Source organism: Parasteatoda tepidariorum, chromosome 12, assembly GCF_982258835.1.
Source record: "Parasteatoda tepidariorum strain Cologne lab strain chromosome 12, Ptep-v5.0, whole genome shotgun sequence".
Lineage (NCBI taxonomy): Eukaryota > Metazoa > Arthropoda > Arachnida > Araneae > Theridiidae > Parasteatoda > Parasteatoda tepidariorum.
Window position 1 is genome coordinate 825,008 of NC_141766.1, and position 19,690 is coordinate 844,697.

General features: G+C 27.7%; 1 protein-coding gene and 1 long non-coding RNA gene across 2 annotated transcripts in view; one reads left to right on the top strand and one right to left on the bottom strand.

Moving 5' to 3' along the window:
- The first annotated feature begins 760 nt into the window (after positions 1–760).
- LOC107450429 (protein D3) overlaps positions 761–19,690 on the top strand; it is a 59,438-nt gene continuing 40,508 nt past the window's right edge. The window contains exon 1 of the mRNA XM_087156120.1: positions 761–1,020. Coding sequence (XP_087012246.1) covers positions 823–1,020 — 198 coding nt within the window. The 5' untranslated portion in view covers positions 761–822. The remainder of the gene's footprint in view (positions 1,021–19,690) is intronic.
- Positions 2,841–5,061, bottom strand: LOC147800879 (uncharacterized). The gene is made up of 2 exons (XR_015430894.1): positions 4,878–5,061; positions 2,841–2,884 (listed from the first exon to the last, which is right to left on the bottom strand). It is a non-coding gene; the product is annotated as an uncharacterized LOC147800879 (long non-coding RNA).

The following is a 19,690-nucleotide window of genomic DNA, read 5'->3' on the forward strand; positions in this document are numbered from 1 at the left end:
ACGCACAAATGAAAACCATGAAAAAGTTTTAATAACTAACTAACTGAACGCTAACAGGCAATTATGAGACTCTATCTCAGCAATTATTAACATTTTCCAATTTATTGTTCTTCATGAAATTAAATGCTTTGGGCAGCTTAGATTGCTTATAAAACTGTTCTATTATATTTTAATTATTTTATTTATTTTTTAGTTATTTTTATATTTTTTTATATATTTTTAATAAGCACTTAAATTGTTTTTTTAATATTTATTTCAAGTATTTGAATTTCAGAACAATATAAAAATCAAATTTTTAAAATACATTAATTTTTTCATTTAAAATTTATAAATTATAAATCTTTAAAAAAAATGTGTTCAGATTTTTCTGGCACAGAGACAGAATGTTATTATTTATCATAACAATTTATGAAAATCAAATGAAAAAAATAGAGACCAGTGATGTGTCCAATGTCAAAGTTCACCCTGACATCTGTTTGGTACAGTGATTGATCTTTCCATCTTTATGTCTTTGTTTGAGTATACACGAGCAAAGGAGGGGATACAAGCGTCTATATTCATTGTCTACGAAGTACTTCGATTGGTTTGAATAAATTATCAAACTGAGCATGCGCGTTATTAAAATTGCGCCAAACAAAAATGCTAAAAACGCCATTCTAGTAAACCTGACAAAACGATTAAGCGATAACGATGAAATCGATGATGTAATCGACCAATCAAATGTCAGTCTCTTTTTAACTACGTCATTAATAAATGAGTAAAACTCCCATTCTCTAACATTTGAGTGGCAACTTTCTTCATTAATGGTTTGAACAATTAATTATGCTATCTCGTGTTGTTGCTGTACGAAGAGTAGTAAGTGTTGAAATTAAAGTTCATCTTAGAAATCCATATTGCTGTGTATTTAATCAAAAAGGGTTTAATTTTGGTGTTTTAAACATGTCAAGTGATTTATCACGATGGAGTATTCATGAAATCGTCCCTGATGTAGTAAATGTGAAGCCGGGTTGTGTGGCCGAAGTAAGTTTTTTCAACGTTTCCTCAAAATTTCTTATAAGAATTTTTATCTCTACAGATTGTTCTTTTTTAATATTATGTTACCAGGTGTAAGCGATTTTTCCTGCAGAAATATATAGAATAGGCTAATTCTTAAATTAGTTTCGCATTCATGCTGCCGTTTTCTTTTTTTTCAATCTCATTCTGGTACATTTCGAACCTTGATCCATCGTTCCCGCATCTTTCGTTTTCCCGTCTGTATCGTTTTGTCTTAACTGTCTCGCCACAAATGCTATTCTTATAATTTTAATAATCCCTCGTCCATCGCTCTGAAATTTACCGACATTTGAAAAGAAAATTAAAGTTGTTTTGTTTTGAGAAGAAAATGATTTTGGGGATTTGGGTAAAATGCCTACAACATCACTCCTGATCAGTGGTCGGAAAACTACACTATTTTTGTAGTTTACTACTACTTTTTTTTTAATGTAGTAACTAAGAACTACTTTGGAATTGTAGCACTACTTCACAATTTAAGGAACCAAACTTTGCTGGAGATATTAATTTACACATGTTCAAAATGGTTTTAAATAATAAATTGGCTTATGTTAAACATAAAGAATTTAGAAATATTCCCACACAGCCACAAATATCCACAGCACATCTTTGAGATATCTCTTGGATAAAAAAACTGGATATTGCCATATCCACCAGAGATCCTCGAGACGTCTGAATATCCATGAAATATCCAACAGAAATCCAGGGGTCGCATCTGTATGATGTCTAGCAGATATTTGGATATTGATGTCTGTTGCATATCTAAGAGACATCCGACAGATATCTTTGACCTACCACAGTCATCCAAGGGATGTCCTAAGTTAAACATTGATATCTCTCTCACATCGTTTAGATGTCTGTTATATTTAGTTTCTGGATATCCCAAGGATATTCTTTTAGATGTCTCAGAGACAACCCTGAATGTCTGAGAGACATATTTCATTTTTGTTTACTAAAGTATTAAAAAATGCTTATTTACTAAATTTGTATTATTTATTATTAAACGATACAAATTTTTATTTGAGAATTTCTCATTAAATTGATTTATCTTGTATTATGAGTATATTTAGATTGTATATCACGTAAGTTTTGAGAATATTAATTGCAAAATGTTAGGATATATGTAAAATACTCATAATACCCGATTCACTTTATTTTACAAATTATTTCAGAATTCTAATTTGAAATATTTGTATACTTGAAAATATTTTTTGCTTTGATTGCTACCTTAAGAAATTTGTTAAAGTAGTAAATTTTATAATATACTGAATTTAGTAAAATTTTATTAAAATACATTTTTTCCAAGGTGATTGTAATATTCAGAAAGAGTGTTTTAAATTAGAAACGTAATTACAACTACGTCATAAAAAATTTTATTGGAAGAAAAGAACTGGTTGTAGTATTTGAAAAATGAAGGTTGAAGGAATAATATGAAAATATTTCAAGATTCTGAATTTTTTCAATTATGAAAAAAAAAAATTGTAGAACATCAATGAATCATTTTCTAAAATTAAAAAAAAAATTTAAATTAACTTTAAGAAAAGTTTAAATTATTATTATGAGTTTTAATTTAAATTAGAAAAAAAGGAAAATTTCTGAAACTGAAATTTTTTTACATTTTCATGCTTTTAGAAAAGAATGTTAAATAAATAAGGGTATAAATCGAAACAATCATATATAAATAGTTTATTTACAAAAAAGTAAAATTTACAATTTAAAATTTTTTAACGAAGAAACATTTCTTGCTTTTTGCATGCCGTTTTTCATACATTTTTCAATTTCATGGTCTGTTGCTATGTCTTGGTCTATTTTAAGTTGGTTCTCCTCACAGCACCTAAAAATAGAGCAATGGCATAGCATAAGTTTTAGAAATGATTGAAATTAAATATTTATTAATGACATTCAAGAAAACTACCTATTCTTTCCTTAACAGATTTTTTTACCCCTCAATTCTCCATCAGAATTTTTTTTTTCATAAAAATAGTCAAAATTTTAAATTTTGTTTCTGTAGTTTAGTTTGTTTACAGAAATGAGTTAAAGTAAAAAATGTGCAAAAAAGTTAAATGTGACTTTTTAAAATAGCATTTACTCTCAATGTTAACTTTTTAATTGCATACAGAATGATATGATGCACTATTTTGCCACTATAAAGTACACATTAATTTTTTTTAAAATCTGGTTAAAAGCAATAAGCTAAAACTAATTTGATTGATAAAAATAGAAGGAATTATGGGGAAGTCTACCAGAAAGAGCATAAAAATCCTTTTAATTTATGCTAAGAAGAAGAAAAAAATTCTAAAATGTGTGCTGGTGAAAATTAAAAGACCAGTGGTTAATTTATTGGCATATTAGTTTAAACATTTTTGTTGTAACCTTTCTCCATATTTTTGCTTCTTAAAATTACCCAATCGTACTTTATCATTTAAGGATACAGTAATAATATTTATACAGCATGCATAATCAAATTTTTCAACAAAAAATGAGCACTCAAAAAATATTTTTTATCACTTTCCAAAAAAATACAAGCACATTTTTGAAAACTTTAACTAGTTTCGGTTAAATATTGCAAAGAAAATCGTGAATATCACGTTTTTTTTGTTTTTGTAATTTACGACAACAATCGCCACACTAAAAAATTTCTTTTTAAAAGATAGAAAATTAAGCACTTTTTACAAACCCACAATAAAATAAAAACACCTTAAATGGCTTTTAAAATATGAAAATAAAAAATAAGCACCTTTAAGCACTTTTTAAAAATGCTAGGCACCCTGTTATGATAGAAAACGAAGGTAGATTTCATCACATTCTATTACATACCTTGCTTGCTTATATATATTAGATAATTATGTTTCAAATTTAAAAAGTTAAATTTTTTTCTTCTACAAATGCCATGAGTCAGACAATGAACAAAATAATTAAACAAATTTTTATGAATTGATGCATTGTAAATAAGGGCGCATTATTTGAGTGATAGCTCATATGCTTTTGTAATTATTGTTAAATACTAACTCATAAAAAATTTTACTTAAGGAATACAATTTTTTCTGAAGAAAACAAATAGTAAAAAGTGACAGCTACTTTTTTCTTCTTAATTTTTTTCTTTTTTTTTCTTTTCACTTATTTTATAAATTTATAATTTTTTATGAAATATCTGTGCATACATACACATATATATATTTCTTTTTTATTACATTAAAATCAACTCATAAATAAAAATGTTTTATACTTCTTATGTCATTTTGATTTATTTAATCATATCGGTAAACATATGAAATAAATGAAAATTTTGTTGGGAAAGATTTGTAAAATATACTATTTTTAACTTCCAAATTATTTTGTTGAGAAATGAGAGTTTTAACAGTGTCTAGTATTGGGTCTGGTAACAAGTTTAGATAATATGAATAAGCTTTAACTTTCCAAAATTGGTTAAGAACAATTGTATCAGATTGAATGAATGTATATTCAAACTTTACATCTAGATCTGGGCTAGATCCACTGGTGCACTGTAAAATTCTGAGTTAAAAAACTTCATAACAATAACAATATTGAACACTCAGGGTAACACAGGAAAAAACCAAATGGGGAAAAAAAAGTGAGAAAAGAGCAAGGAAGTAAATAATAAAATAGTGAAGTGTACAGCACTCTGAGATTGTACCTGAGAAGAACAAATTAGTAATTAAATAACAAAAATTATAAAAAGTTCATCACATCCTATTTAATTATATACAAACATCGTGTCTTAACTGGTGTATACATACCAGTTGAAATTGCATTTGGACAAAAAAAAAAAAAAATTTCTTTTAGTAAAAAGTTATTAAAATATTCACCCAAAAGTTTTGCTTCATGGCAAATCCAATCTGGAGAAGGTTTAGTTAGCTTCATAACAAGTTTCATTACTTCATACGCTTTTAAAGGAGGCCACACACAACCTTTTGTTGACAACCAGGTCACTGGCACAACTGCAACCTCATCAGTCAATAGAAACTTAACAATTGAAAAATTGTTCGGCATTATCTATATAAAGCAAAATTAAAAATACTTTTGAACACATATTTCAGATATATACATGAATACAGCAATTACAATATCAAAAAAATGAAAATAAAGAAATTCTAAGTTAATGATTTTTTAAAATTAAAAGCTATATATACAATGATAATCCATTGCATTCAAGCAATCATGTCCGTGCATGGAAACATTGTTTTGATGCACTTGGTCATTATCCATATAATGCAAAATTAAACATACTTTTGAACATTTACATATTTCAGATATATACATGAATAAAGCAATTGCAATATTATAAAAAATGAAAATAACAAAATTCTAAGTTAAACATTTTTTAAATTAAAAGCTATATATAGTACAATGATAATTCCTAACACTCAAGCAATCATTTCAGTATGTGTGGAAATATTGCTTAAGAAATATGATTTTTTTAAAAACATGCAAATTGCACAAAGATAATATAGTGACCACCCCTGTGGCAGAATTTTTTCAAGCTATTTGCAACAAAACTGTCTGGCACTAATATCTTTCTGTAAGATAACTTCAATATAACAAACATATATGTTAGTAATTTAAAAATAACAAAAAAGCTGTGTTTCCAAAAAAAACTATAATTTTTTTAATTAAACATGTAATAATTTTTTATTCTAATATTATGGGTGTTATTTACGCATTTTGTTGGAGGGAGAGGATGTCACACAAATTATTTTCTTCTTCGCATTTTGTAAATAATCATCAAAATTTTAAAAGTTAATGTAATCCATTATATAAGAAGAAAAAAACGAAGATTAACGATGAAATCATGCGAATTGGACTCATCAAAAAGGGGTTACTCAAATGCGTAATAAATAATTTTAATACTGTATAAAAATATCTGATATAAAAACTATTGAGAAATCAATAGCAGCCAACAATTAGACAGAATCATTGCCTTAAAAGTAAATACTCAAATGCAAGATTCGAATTTTCCATATAGTGTGAAATAGAGATATTTACAAAATCAGGTGAAAATCAATATCAATAACTGCCGAAAATATAATACAAACTTTACATTGATTTACGATACTACCGGCGCAAATTAGGCGCGTCAAAAAGTGATTATCTAAATGCATGGTTCAAATATTATGTGTAAATTTCTGTAGAAAAGAAAACTAAATTTTTTTACTTTTTAAAAGAAAAATCTTTCTGCAAGAACCGTAACATTCTGTGACAATGTCGCTGTGATTCTGCCATGGGGATGACCACAATAATAAAATATTATTAACAATTTCAGCAGCCAATATTACATATACAATATATACAAATAAAATAATGATGTATTAATATCATCAGCCTGACAAATGGCTAATGTATTCAAAATTAAAAATTTGGCTCAGCAATTTGTAAGTGGGTAAACAAAATAGAAGAATCGTATATATTTATATATATTGAACAGAATTCAACGCTAATATTAAAGGAATGATTTTGTGAGGAAAACAGGAATTCCTTGTTAAAACTTTCAATTCTACTAAGTGAAAAAAAATTAATGTATTTAGACTTGTCAATCTGAACTGCAAAGTCTAGGAAAAAGGGGCTGTTGATATTAATAAGACTTTTAGCGAGAAGATAAAAATTAGTTCACATTAAGCGTGTTCACATGAGGAAGATTAAGTAATTTATACAAGAACAAAACGATCCGTTTTATTTGCAATAAGATATAAAAAGTATGAAAAATAATAAATATGTGTAATGTAATATAGGTAAGAAGCTAAAATCTAATTAGAACGTAATTAATATTTATAATACAAAGGAAATATGTTGTAATTATCATTTTCTTTTAAGGCAAGGCATTTACATAAAATATGGTTGACACCAGGGTTCGTTGATTTAAATCAGCTTGATTTAAATCATGATTAAAATCAAATGATTTTTTTAAAAAAATCATTGATTTAAATCAACTGAGTTTTATATATATATTATATTGATTTTAAAAGTTAAAAAACAGTGCTTTAAATTATTGATACTTTTATTATTTTCTTTTCTCAGTTTTAAAATTTATTTTAAATAAATTGCTGCATTAATTAATTTTAGTTAACGAAATTACTTTCTTTCTTGGAGTGTGTTAAACACATTTAAAATTACATGTTTAAAAATCTTTTGATTCTTAACATTGAAAGTACAGATTAAAGTAAATATTTAATGCTGTCTTAATATAGACTTGCATAGCTGTAGAAAGTAAATAAACATGCTTTTTTTTTCAGAAAGCAAATGTTAATTAAAATTCTACCTTTTGATTAAAAAAGCATGAAATTCAAATCTACATCATAGTTTATTGATGGAAATTTCTATATTTCTAAAGCTTGAGGTTATATTAAAAAGAAATTACCTTAATATGCCAAAAATAGAAAGAAAAAAAAAAGCTGAGTTCAGATATTTTTTTTCTGATATAGTGTCATTCTTCCCTATCAAAGTCTATTTGAAGCAGTAGGGTTATTAACTGGTTTTTATTTTTCTTCTCATAATATGTTTACGGTATCTTTGAAATTATCAGATTTTCTTTTGTGAAAAAAAATTCCAATGAGTACATAGATTTTTTTAAAAATGTTTTTTAGCTTAACTTATGTATTTTGATAAAGGATTAAAAATGAATATTTTAACATAAAAATATATAGATTGAATATTTATTTTTTGATGAATAACAACATTTATAAACACATTCTGTTGCATTTATTTTGCCATTTTATAAATCATGAGAAAAAAAAAGAGATCACAATTTTAAATTAAAATTATACTGTGCTAATTGAAACTTTGTGTTATTAGTTAAAGTAGTATTCTTTAAATTATCTATTTTATCTTGTCTTTTAATTTCAATCATGCCTTTGTATCAAAATGGTCGCTATGCATTATAATGAAAAGTTATTTTAGTAAGTTAGAGCTTCTAAAATATTGTTATAATATAGTTTTAATATTAATTTAATTTTGATTAAACATTTATAAAGTTTTTTTGATCATAAATTAAAGCTCTTATAGTGGATTTAAATAAAAATCAAAAAAATCTGATTTAAATCAAAAAAATCCAATTTAAATCAAAATAATCCGATTTTTTTTTATTTTTTTTTAAAAAAATCAAAAAAATCACGAACCCTGGTTGACACACATAAAATAAAGAGGAATGATTCCGAGCCAAAAATTATATGAGATTTAGCAGGATATTCATAGCTGTGAAGATTTAGCAAGATATTCATAACATCAACACAGCTAAGAAATTTGGTGACTACAATATTTACACTACCATCTGATATTTTAATAATATTTTTTATTAAACAAATAGATTTATCTTTTAATAAGCATACATTGTTAGAAAATGAAATCTTTAAAGAAAATTTTTCAAACAGTAACTCTTCATATTGTAAGCCATAACAATTCAACAATATCCAAGTTCATACATTTCAGAGATATGTAAAATGCATATAGGAGAAATAAAAATGACAATATAACCAATAAGAAGAAAACAAATATTTCAATAATAAAAAACTCTTACTTACTTCAGCAATAAATGATTTTTATATCAAGGTTGTAAAAGAAGACGCTCGCTAACAATAAATTCTGCAGTTTTGTATTTGGTATCAGGTTTCTATTTTTGTTGAGTACGGTTAGAATTATAATTATCTAAGAATATTTAAAAATTCCAAATTCCGTTTTAATTCAGAAAAAAAAAATCTGCATCAGAAAAAGAAAATTATATCAGAGTTTGGAATTGTAAATAAAAGAATATCAATATCCAAAAACTGAAATCTCTGAGATATCGAAAACTGGATCTGCGTCAGCTATTGAGTACGATTTGAAGCATCTCTTAGACATTCTACAGACATCCAGTGATCCATATCTTAAACTTATCTATATTAAATATCCTAAAGATATCCAAAATGTCCATATCTAGAACTTAGATATGCCTGGATATCTCTATAATAACCAAATTACCACATCCCCCAGATATCCAAAAACGATATCCCAGAGATGTCTAAAATATCTAACTCATGGACTTAGATATCAGATAGTGTTTAGATATCAGTAAGAAGTCTAGAACATATCCGAATATCCACTGGATATTTGGATAAGTAACAGACGTGTTTGGATATCCCTGGGACAGCGGTGGCTGTGTGGGTTATTATGTTTGCATGAGCCAGTTTGCTAATCTGAAATATTTCCTTCAAATTTGTTCTTTTAGTCTTCAATTCAACTATTTTTGTCCTTCTTGACAGTGAATATTTAATTTAAGAGATGCTAGGAAATTATCAAATACCTGTAATTTCGTTAATTTCTCAATGTTATTTTATTTCCTCTAAAAAGTGCATCGAAATATGTTTCCTTCCTTTGAAATATCATCAATGTTTTATGAGTTAACATTCGCATGTGAACGTGTGACCAAGCAGATAAATTATCTTTTATTCATAATTGCTTAATTTAATTATTAGTTATTCTTAATTCTAAATATGCAATTCTTGTTACCTAACAATAACGAAGGTATTTAAAATTGTGTCCTTTGACAGACCCTTGAGGGTATGTATCCATCAAATTTGAAAAATGAGTTGTGTTGTATGGTTAGAACCCTGTTCACATACGAAACTATGGTGAAAAGTAGTTGCCAGAAATTGCTACAATCTACTGTTTTTTGTATGGCATTACTCATTTCACTACTTTTTTAAAAAAGTAGCACACTGCACTACTTTTTTAAAAAAGTAGCACACTGCACTACAAATTAAGCAAAAAATAGGGACTACAGCACTACTTGTAATGCGCTACTTCCGACCATTGCTTCTGATGTTCATACATCATTTGGTGAAACTTGTGGTGTGATGTTGATTGCAAAGATGGTTGCAGATATTGAAGAGCAAATGATAACAATGCAGGCCATGAAGCACAATCGTAACCAGTGCTACCTTTGTGCAGGTTTTTAAAGCCTTTGATTCAATGAGACACTTTCTGTATTCACACTAATTTATAGAAAAATAATTGCTATTAGGAATAAATTAAAAAAAGGATGGATTGTAACAGGAGAAGAATGTTACAAAAGTTGAAAACTTCATGTTTGCATTGGGAAAAAAGATTTCTCTATCTTGATCTGTGGCAGAATAAAGTCTTAGTAACTTCCGAGCAGCAACCCTCGGAAAAAAAAACATCACAAAAAGGAACCAACTTGAAAGCATAATACGTAGCCACCCGCTGGCAAACATTTACAAGTTTTTTAAATAAAATTTGCAGGTTTAAAATCTGCACCTAGGCGATAGTAGTTGACACGACATATCACAATACAGAAATATCTCAAAGAAAAAAGAGCATTTTCAAACCAAAATTTCAAAAAATATTGAAAAAATAATTTTATTCCATCTGTCCACTATATTGTAAATATTAATATTTTTACAATAAACCTTTAATTTTTTATATTCTATTTTTTTATTCATAAGTATACAATTCTATCATATAATTAGATAGGAATATATTTATTTGTTTCGTTTTTAAATTATTTGGTTCAAGTTGTGGATGATTCATGAAGTTGTAAAACTTCAGTGAAAAATTTTTGCTTTTCATTTTCTGAAAATACTGCTTGTGGTAAATGGTTATTAGAGAGCAAAAACCTATTTAATACTTTATACAATAAAAAAATGAAGGAATACTCTTAAATGTAACCTACAAAAATCAAAACATTGTTGATAGTGTCTACTAAACTTTAAGTTGTAACACAGTCGGGGGTGATGTATTCGGGTTTTTTTTGTATCATTCTTCTGGGTCTAAAAGCTAAAGCAGAGCATGTGATTTTTCTGTAAGTTTCACTAAATTCTGCAAATCTCAAGATCACTGGTTCGCGCACTTAGGTGAATCAAAAATTTATAAACCGACCGAATTTTCAGATTTCCACAATCTGAAACTTTAATTTTGAAATTATTTGTTAAATCTCATTGACAAGACGTTTACACACCAATTGGCAGAAGTCTACCAATTTAATTCCGTTGGTTTGGCAGATTCTCCCCATTTTAAATATTTGGGACTGTGCTGGAATCTGCTAATATCGAGATTCATATTAACACTATTTTATTATAAGCAAAGATTTTTGAATTTACCTTATTTAAAAGTCAGGGTTCATTCTAGGCTAAAGAAAGGACAGGGTGCTAAAAATTGAAAAGGGCACTATACTTTTAAAAAAAAGGGCATTGTATTTAAAAAAAAGTCCGATACCTTAGCCTTCTTTGCATAATTTAAATGAATAATTATATATGTTTACTTTATCACTAATCACAATTATAACTATTAAATGCATAACTACAATTTTCCAAAGAAAAAAGACTACAGTTTGAATTGAAAAATTAGAAAAAAAATTCAAGCAAGGTTTTTTTTCCCCTTAATCTCAATATTTCTTAGTTCACTAAAAATATATGTAAAATTTTACACATACCTTTGAAAGACCTGGGGAAACAATTGAAATTTTTCAAATATGTCTTTCTTGAGTTGATGATTAGAATAACTATTTTCAGATATTAATCTTGATTAAGTATCTGGCTCTCCCTTATAAACAAATAAAATAAACTGCGTTTTTAAGCTTAACACTAGAACCGCGGAGCGGGTCAATTTGACCCAAATAAATGTTTAATTTGTCACTACACGAAAAGTATTAATTAAAAAAAATATTCCTTTTATGACTTTTAATAATTTTATGTAAAAAACTACTTGCCAAATTTCAAAACGAATAAGATAATTTAATGGGGTATTAACACTTATACCTAGAACCGCGGGGTGGGTCAAGATGACCCGTAAATAAATTTGATACCAGAATTATGGGGGGGGGGAATCCTTTTTCCGTTCAAACAACGTCAAAGCGATATAGCATGTCTGCCTCAACCCTTGAAATCTGCAAATGGTATGTTCTGAACCGGTGGTGGGGGGATAAGTGAAGGATTTCAGTCAAGGTCATAATGAGTATGTACGTTTGCATGTGAAGACCATTCGAGCTCAGAGTGAAATACTTTGTTGACTATTGAAAGGTTTTCTTTTTGTTTCTATTATAAGTATGTCACGGCGTCGTAACCTTACCGTTCAGGAAGCTTTGGAATATTTTCAACAATTACCTGAAAATGATTCAGAAGATGACAATGATGAGAATGTTTCAATTTTGAGTAGTGGAGATGAATACCTGCCTACTAATGAAGACGTTTTGGATTCGGCTGAAGAAAATGAAAGTGAAGATGACTCTGTCAGTCCGCTAACAATTCCTGGCCCTTCTCATCATGATAATGATGTTAATTTGTCAGATAAAAGTAAAACATCGAAAATTATAAGAAAAAGAACATTTACACAAAGAAATCAGAAAAGGAAATTAGCAATAACTTTCGAAGTTGGAAATGATGGGACAGTTTGGAATGTATCGCAATTAGGAACAAAGAACATAGGAAGAAAATCAAAGCATAATATTTTGAGGGAAGTTGGAGGCCCAACACTCCATGCTAAACTCAATATTATGGACGGTAGTCCGGCAAGTGCCTGGAGACTCTTCATCGATGAATGAATATTAAAACATATAAAGAAATGTACTGAAGATGAAGCTCATCGTCATATTCCTGAAAATAAATGGGTCGTAACATTGGAAGAGGTTGATGCTTTTATAGCAATTTTATATGCACGTGGCATATATTGCGCAAAAGGACTTGAGCTGAATAGTCTGTGGTCAATGGACTGGGGACCTCCGTTTTTCCGAAATACGATGCCAAGAGACAGATTTCGTGAAATTATGAGATTCTTGCGCTTCGATGTAAAATCAACGAGATCAGATCGTCTACAAACAGACAAATTTGCCCTTGTATCCGATGTCTGGAATCGTTTCATTGAAAATTGTAAGACTAACTATACACCAGGTCCTAACTTAACTGTAGATGAACAGTTATTTCCTACCAAAGCTAGCTGTAGGTTTATTCAATATATGCCAAACAAACCGGACAAATTTGGCATAAAATTCTGGTTGGCAGCAGATGTTGATTCAAAATATCTGATTAATGGATTCCCATATCTCGGAAAAGATCAACACTGTCCACCAAACGTTCCTCTTTCCGAACATGTTGTATTGCGCCTAATAAGTCCATATGAGAACAAAGGCAGAAACGTTACTACTGATAACTTTTTTACTACGTTGAAACTTGCAGAGGCATTAAAATAAAAAAACACCAGCCTTGTAGGAACTGTAAAACGTTCAAGAAGAGAAATACCTGTCTCTGTGAAAGTGTCGAAATCTGAATTGCATTCTACCACTGTACTTACTCATAATGACATCAGTCTAACTGTTTACCAGGGGAAAAAAGATAAAAATGTTTTATTGTTAAGTAGTCTTCACCCAACAGTTGAAATCACAAATGATTCAAAAAAATTGCCTGATACCATTGCTTTCTACAATGGAACTAAATTCGGTGTCGACGTAATTGATCAAATGACAAGAAAGTATACTGTCAAAGCTTGTTCACGTAGGTGGCCGGTGCAGGTTTTTTATAATATATTGGACCTTGCTGCTATTAATGCTTGGGTTTTATACAAAGCTGTAACCGGGAAATGTATTAGTAGACGCCAATTTATTCAAGGCTTAATTGAAGAATTGCCAGAAAAATTTGTTCTCTCCCGGCAGAAAAAAAAACACAAGTGTACCAAGGGACCTCTGAAAATGATGAACAACTACAAGTTAAGCGAAAACGAGTTCGATGCCATAGTTCAAAGTGTGAGAATTAAACACAAGATATTTGTACAAATTGCAAAGCACCCATTTGTGGTAAATGCACAAAACGCATTACTAAATTGTGTGTTGAGTGCATACAATAAATTGGGTTAAAAAATTGTGAAACAAGTGAATAAGAGGTATTTATTTTGTGTATTTCTTTCATTTTTTAGTAAAAATTATAAGCTTAAAACTCTAATTTTTCCATTAAAATATAAAGGTTAAGATATATTTATTTTAAGCAAGAGATTTCTAAATTGGAATAATTTTTCAATAAAACAATATTTCTTTCATTAAAAAAAGACATTTTTGGTTATTAATATAACATTTTATGTATTAATTTATAAAAAGATATGTTTCAGCTTTCTTAGTTAAATGATAACATATATTTTTATAAGGTTTATTATCTCGGGTCAAAATGACCCGCCCCGCGGTTCTAGGTATATTCAAAGTCCCGCGGTTCTAGTGTTAACTGTTGAAAACGAAGTTCTGAAGTATATACAGGAAAAACAATATTTACAAAAAAAAATTTCAAAATAAAATTCTTACTTCGTCCTTTTAAATAAAACATACTGGAAGTTTTATACTTGAATTCAGTTGCAGCAATAATATCAAACTTTAACTTCACATTCATCTTTAACTTATACAGTATATATCAGATCTGATAATTTAGGGGTGCACAACCTTTTTGAGTAAAGGGCCACTTGCACAGCAGGTTGACTAACGAAGGGCCGCACATGCAGGGGTCTGTCCAGACATTTTGTGAAAGGTCCGTTTTTCGTGAAATTGTGAAAAAATTACTCACATTCTTTCAACCAGGGTCCGCTTTTATGAATTTGTGTAAATAGGGTCCGGTTATTGCAAAAAACTTTTTCAAGGACTTTTTAAATTGTAAATAGATACAAGATTATGCTCGGCACTGTAAAATTATAATAAAAAAATTAAATTTTCAAAAATAAACAGCAATTGCTGCTTCTAAATTAGAGATGCAACATTTGATATATAGCCTATACTGCTGAACGCAGAATATTCATTTCGGACGAGTAATGGAAGAATCGTCTGCCGAAGACAAAACTTAATTCGTTTACATCCATCTTTCTTGTTTTCTGCCCTGGGAAGGGTTTATTCGATTAACAAAACAATAATGAAGAAAACAAATTTGTGAAGGGTCCAATTAAAAGAAAAATCATTTTGTGAAGGGTCAGTTTTTAAGTTAAAATATTTTGTGAAGGGTCCGTTTTTATGAAAAGATATTTTGTGAAGGGTCCGTTAACGAACCCAAATTTCCTCTAAACAGACCCCTGACATGTATTTAGACACATTAATGGCAAATGTAGTAATATTTCTTTTAACATTAGTGTCAGGGTTGGCAGTTTTTTGACATGTGACAGTTTTTGACAGTTTAAACCATGGTTTAAACCGTCACGTCAAAAACCTCACTGTCAAAAATGTCAAAAACCTATATTCATATGTGAAATTTAATTAATACATAAAATTTATATATTTTTTTATAAAGGATAGTGTTTCTAAATATGTTCTAGAAAAAATAAATTTAAAATTTTGAAGAAACACTTATATTTTGAAAAGTAACCAAAATCTTGTACTTTTGAAAGCTCACATCTTTTGTAATATTATGTTTTCATTTTCATGTGTTATTGAAAATCTGCATTGATATTATTAAGAAATTTATTTAAAACCAAATTTAGTGTATAATATAGATTATACTAAAAATTAGACATTTTTAAAGATAAACATTAGCAGTTTTGTACATTAGACATCTTTTAAAGAAAAATCTTTTAAACAGGTTGGGCACATGCAACATTCACAATCAGGGAATTTTTGTCTATTTTTAGCTCTTCTAAAGTAAGCTGGGGGGGATAGGGATTAGTGAACCGCTTTCAACATACTTTGTTTGGTGGTGGAAAAATGTTCAAAACTAGTTATGTGCTACTGTATGCTGCGAGGAGCAAATGAACTAGACTATTGAATTTTGAATTAAATTTCTACTTCCATCATTTTCATTTTGATTATGTAGTGTGATGCATGTTCTAATTTTTAAAATTATGTATTTAATTAGGGTAATTAAAAAATTTCCATAATAATTTGTTTACATATTTCATGGATCAGTGACTGTAATGTTCTTCTGTTTCGTTTGACTTTTGTGGTTGGTTGTTAGTTTTTCAGAAAAATCAGTAATTCTGAATTTTAAATCTTAAATTTTTTTTAATTCATAGTTAACATAAGACAATACAAATTTAAGTGCTTTCTGTTAAATACACAGAGTAGTTAGTGTCGATTTACAGTATATTCAGCCTATTCATTTACTATGCTGAAAATTTAGTTTATCCAAATACTTGTGAATTTCATTTTGCTGAATACTATATAGTTTTGTTGGATATCTAAATATTCAGCTGTTGAATAATTACTTCTTACTTTCAAGATATACATTATTTGTATTCTTAATACAAGTGGAGAAAAAAAAATTAAGAGATGAAAATAGTTTTAAAATGATAAGTGTAATAATTATAAATAAATATAATAAACAATATGAATTATATTTATCATTATTCATAAATATAACTACTTTTAAATTCAAATTAACATACTGGATAATAAAGATATTCGGTATAACATTAAAATTTTTTTTTTATACTCTTGTATCAAGTTTGTATTTATACAACATAACTTGTAAGTTCCTTATAAATATAAATATTAGTTAAATGTTCCTTATATGTCAAAAATGCATGGTAATAAACTTTTAATTTTCTTAAATATCAAAAAAAAAATGTTTTCAAAATATAAATATTTAAACAATTTTTGTGCAAAATTTTTCTGCACATGCATTTGAATATAAATTTCTGAGATTTTAAATCTGTTATTTTACCTTAATTTTAATAAAAAAATATTTTAAAACCTGCTGATTACCTATAGTATAATTAAATTTCCATATAATGCATGGCAACTGTTGGTAGTTTTGAAGTTTATATATTTTCTTGGCAAACTTCAGTTTTTAATGTCTTCGACGGGTTTTTGACGGTTAAACCAGTATTATACCCTTGTCATGTCAAAAACCACTTTTTGACATCAAAAACCCAACCCTGATTAGTGTTCTAATTTTTTTTATTAATAAGCTTAGTAATATATTTGTAGAAAATTAAAGTCGTTCAATTCAGGGTTGGGGTTTTGGACGTCCTAAACTGGTTTTGGACAGGGTTTTACTGTCTTAAACTGGGTAAAACTGTCCTAAACTGGGTTAAACTGTCTTAAAGTGTCCAATACCTTGAACTTTTGTAAAAGGTAAAAACTCTATAGGTGTAGTGTAACCATTGTACACATAATAATTACATGCATCAATAAATACTTGATATTTTTTATACAATTTACTATTAAAAGAAAATAATTTAATATAATAGGAAAAGGTTTATAATTTTTGAAGCTCCACAATTCATTGAACAACAAAAGTGAATACCTAATACTTTAAATATAACTATGCTTTTAATACTGATAAATAATATTTTTGCATAAGGATAAATATGGCAATATTAAAAAATAATAATTTTTCTTAAAAAAAATACTAAATTTGTTCAAAAATTAACCTTTTATTTTTCACAATATTTTTTTAAAAATATGTTATAATTTCTGCATTACAGGATGATAAAAAAAGACATCTATTTTAAAAAAAATTGTTTTTAAAGATAATTTTATTAGTTTAAATTGAAAATACAAAATAACTGAAAAATGTATAAACAGTTTTGAAGGGCATAACATCAGTTTCAGTTACTGACACTGGTGATGTATCACCACTATGCTAAAAGAATTGAACATGAATGAAATAAAAGTATTCTTGAATAGTACTATAGATAAATAAACCTGTTTATGAAGAAAACAAGCACTTAGTCCCTAATATTTGAACCTGTATGGCAAGGCCAAACTTCAGTTATGTACTATTGAATGAGAGGACCAATTGAACTTGATTACTGATTAATCTACCTTTGTTTAAATTGAATAGTCAAACAATATTAATAAAACATTATACTTTTAAAAACAAATATTCTCTAGTATATTTAATTATCAATATGTAATTAGTTCTATGTTTATTTTACCTCTTAAATATTGTTCAGATAAAATTGTGACATAATTTGAGTAAAAGGGTTTTGGACAGTTTAAGACAGTTTTGGACAAAGGGGTTTTGGACAGGACGGTTTAAACCAGGGTTTAAACCGTGGATTAATCCATTCTATCCTAAACCTTGCCAACCCTGGTTCAATTATTAGAATTCATTCGAAAATTAAAAAAACTGATACTTTTAAAAAACGAAAAAATGCCATTTTTATCATATCAAAAACTAATGTTAAAAATAAATTCTAATAAAAAAAAACTGCAATGCTCACAGAATGAAGGTAAGAAAAAAATTAATGCATAATTAAGTAATAGAAATTCAAATTAAATATTTTAATTGAAGAAAATTTATAAGTTTTCAACAAAAGCCTAAAATTAAAACAAAACTTACAGTTCAAAATAAAATTCAATACTTATTTGGTAATGCACTTTATTATTTCATTTTATTAATTCTTAGATTTTTTTATATATGTTATCTTTTTTTTTATCGAAAAAGATTACTTAAGCAACAAACAGTGAGCAGTTTAAAAATTGAATTCTTTTGAATTTCTCTGGTTGCTATCATATTGCTCTTAAATTAGGGATTTAATGAGCATTTGGCACTTTAGTCAAAAATTCAGTTGGTTAAATGATCAGTCCTCAGAATATTTTTTTAAATTTCTCAAAATATTTTTTTAAAAATGTCTTTTTTTTTCTTTTGAATTTGTATAGATATGATATAAAATTGTATTTTGACTATATTGTAGTATTGTTTATTATAAGAAATAGTTTTAACATAAAGTTCTAAAATTTTAAAATCCATGTTTCTGCCCATGGCTTGCATATTTATCTTCTAGGGGAAAAAGGGAAAAACGAAAGTTGGAAAACTAGATTACTTTATTCTGAACCACAAGTTTTTAAATTACTGATTTTTTAAAAAAAAAAAATTTTTTTTTTTTAATCAGACAAATCCATCTTGTAATTTTTCGATAGCGTTCTGATGAAAATGCGTGATCAGAAATTCTGGCGTGTACCGAATTAGAGTTAAATGCTCGTGTTGTAATAACATAATGTTACACATAATGTGTTGTAATAACATAAATAATAACATCGTGTTGTAATTAAATAATGGGATGGTCAAAATCACGCGGAAAAGTATAGCGATTCAAAAGAGAAAGAAAAAAAATTACTTACATTTATGCTAAACTCAGCACGAATAAAATTTGTCAAATGTGCGATTTAAAATTCGCATGTCGTAATGAAATTATAGGAATTTTTTATAGTATGTGGGAATTACTACCGAAAAAAATAGCTTAAAAGAAGAAAGAATAGCAAAAAAAGAAAAAAAAAGAGAAAAAATTACTTCGATTTAAGATGAAATCGTCAGAAATAACACCGAAAAGTGTTTATTGAAATTAATAAAAAATTCGGGACTGACGAAATCACGTTACAAAGTGGAAATAAGTGTTTAACAAAATAATTTATATTTACGATAAATTGGTATTAAAAAAAGAGCGTTAAACATGCATTTACTACAAAATCTATTAAATTTGAACGTGTCTAAACGTGATAACTCAAAAGTGCGATTAAAAACTTTTTAAAATTTTTTATTGTGTTCAGTAGCTCTCGCGGGCCGCACTTCAGTAGTCAGCGGGCTGCAGGTTGTGCACCCCTATGATAATTGCAACGAAAGGGTAAATAAGACTAAAAGAATTTACAGAGCAACAATAAAAGATAAACTTCTTTTATAGTTATGAAGTTGTTTAAAAAAATAATACAAATAAATAATCTGTGTGAAATCAAAAT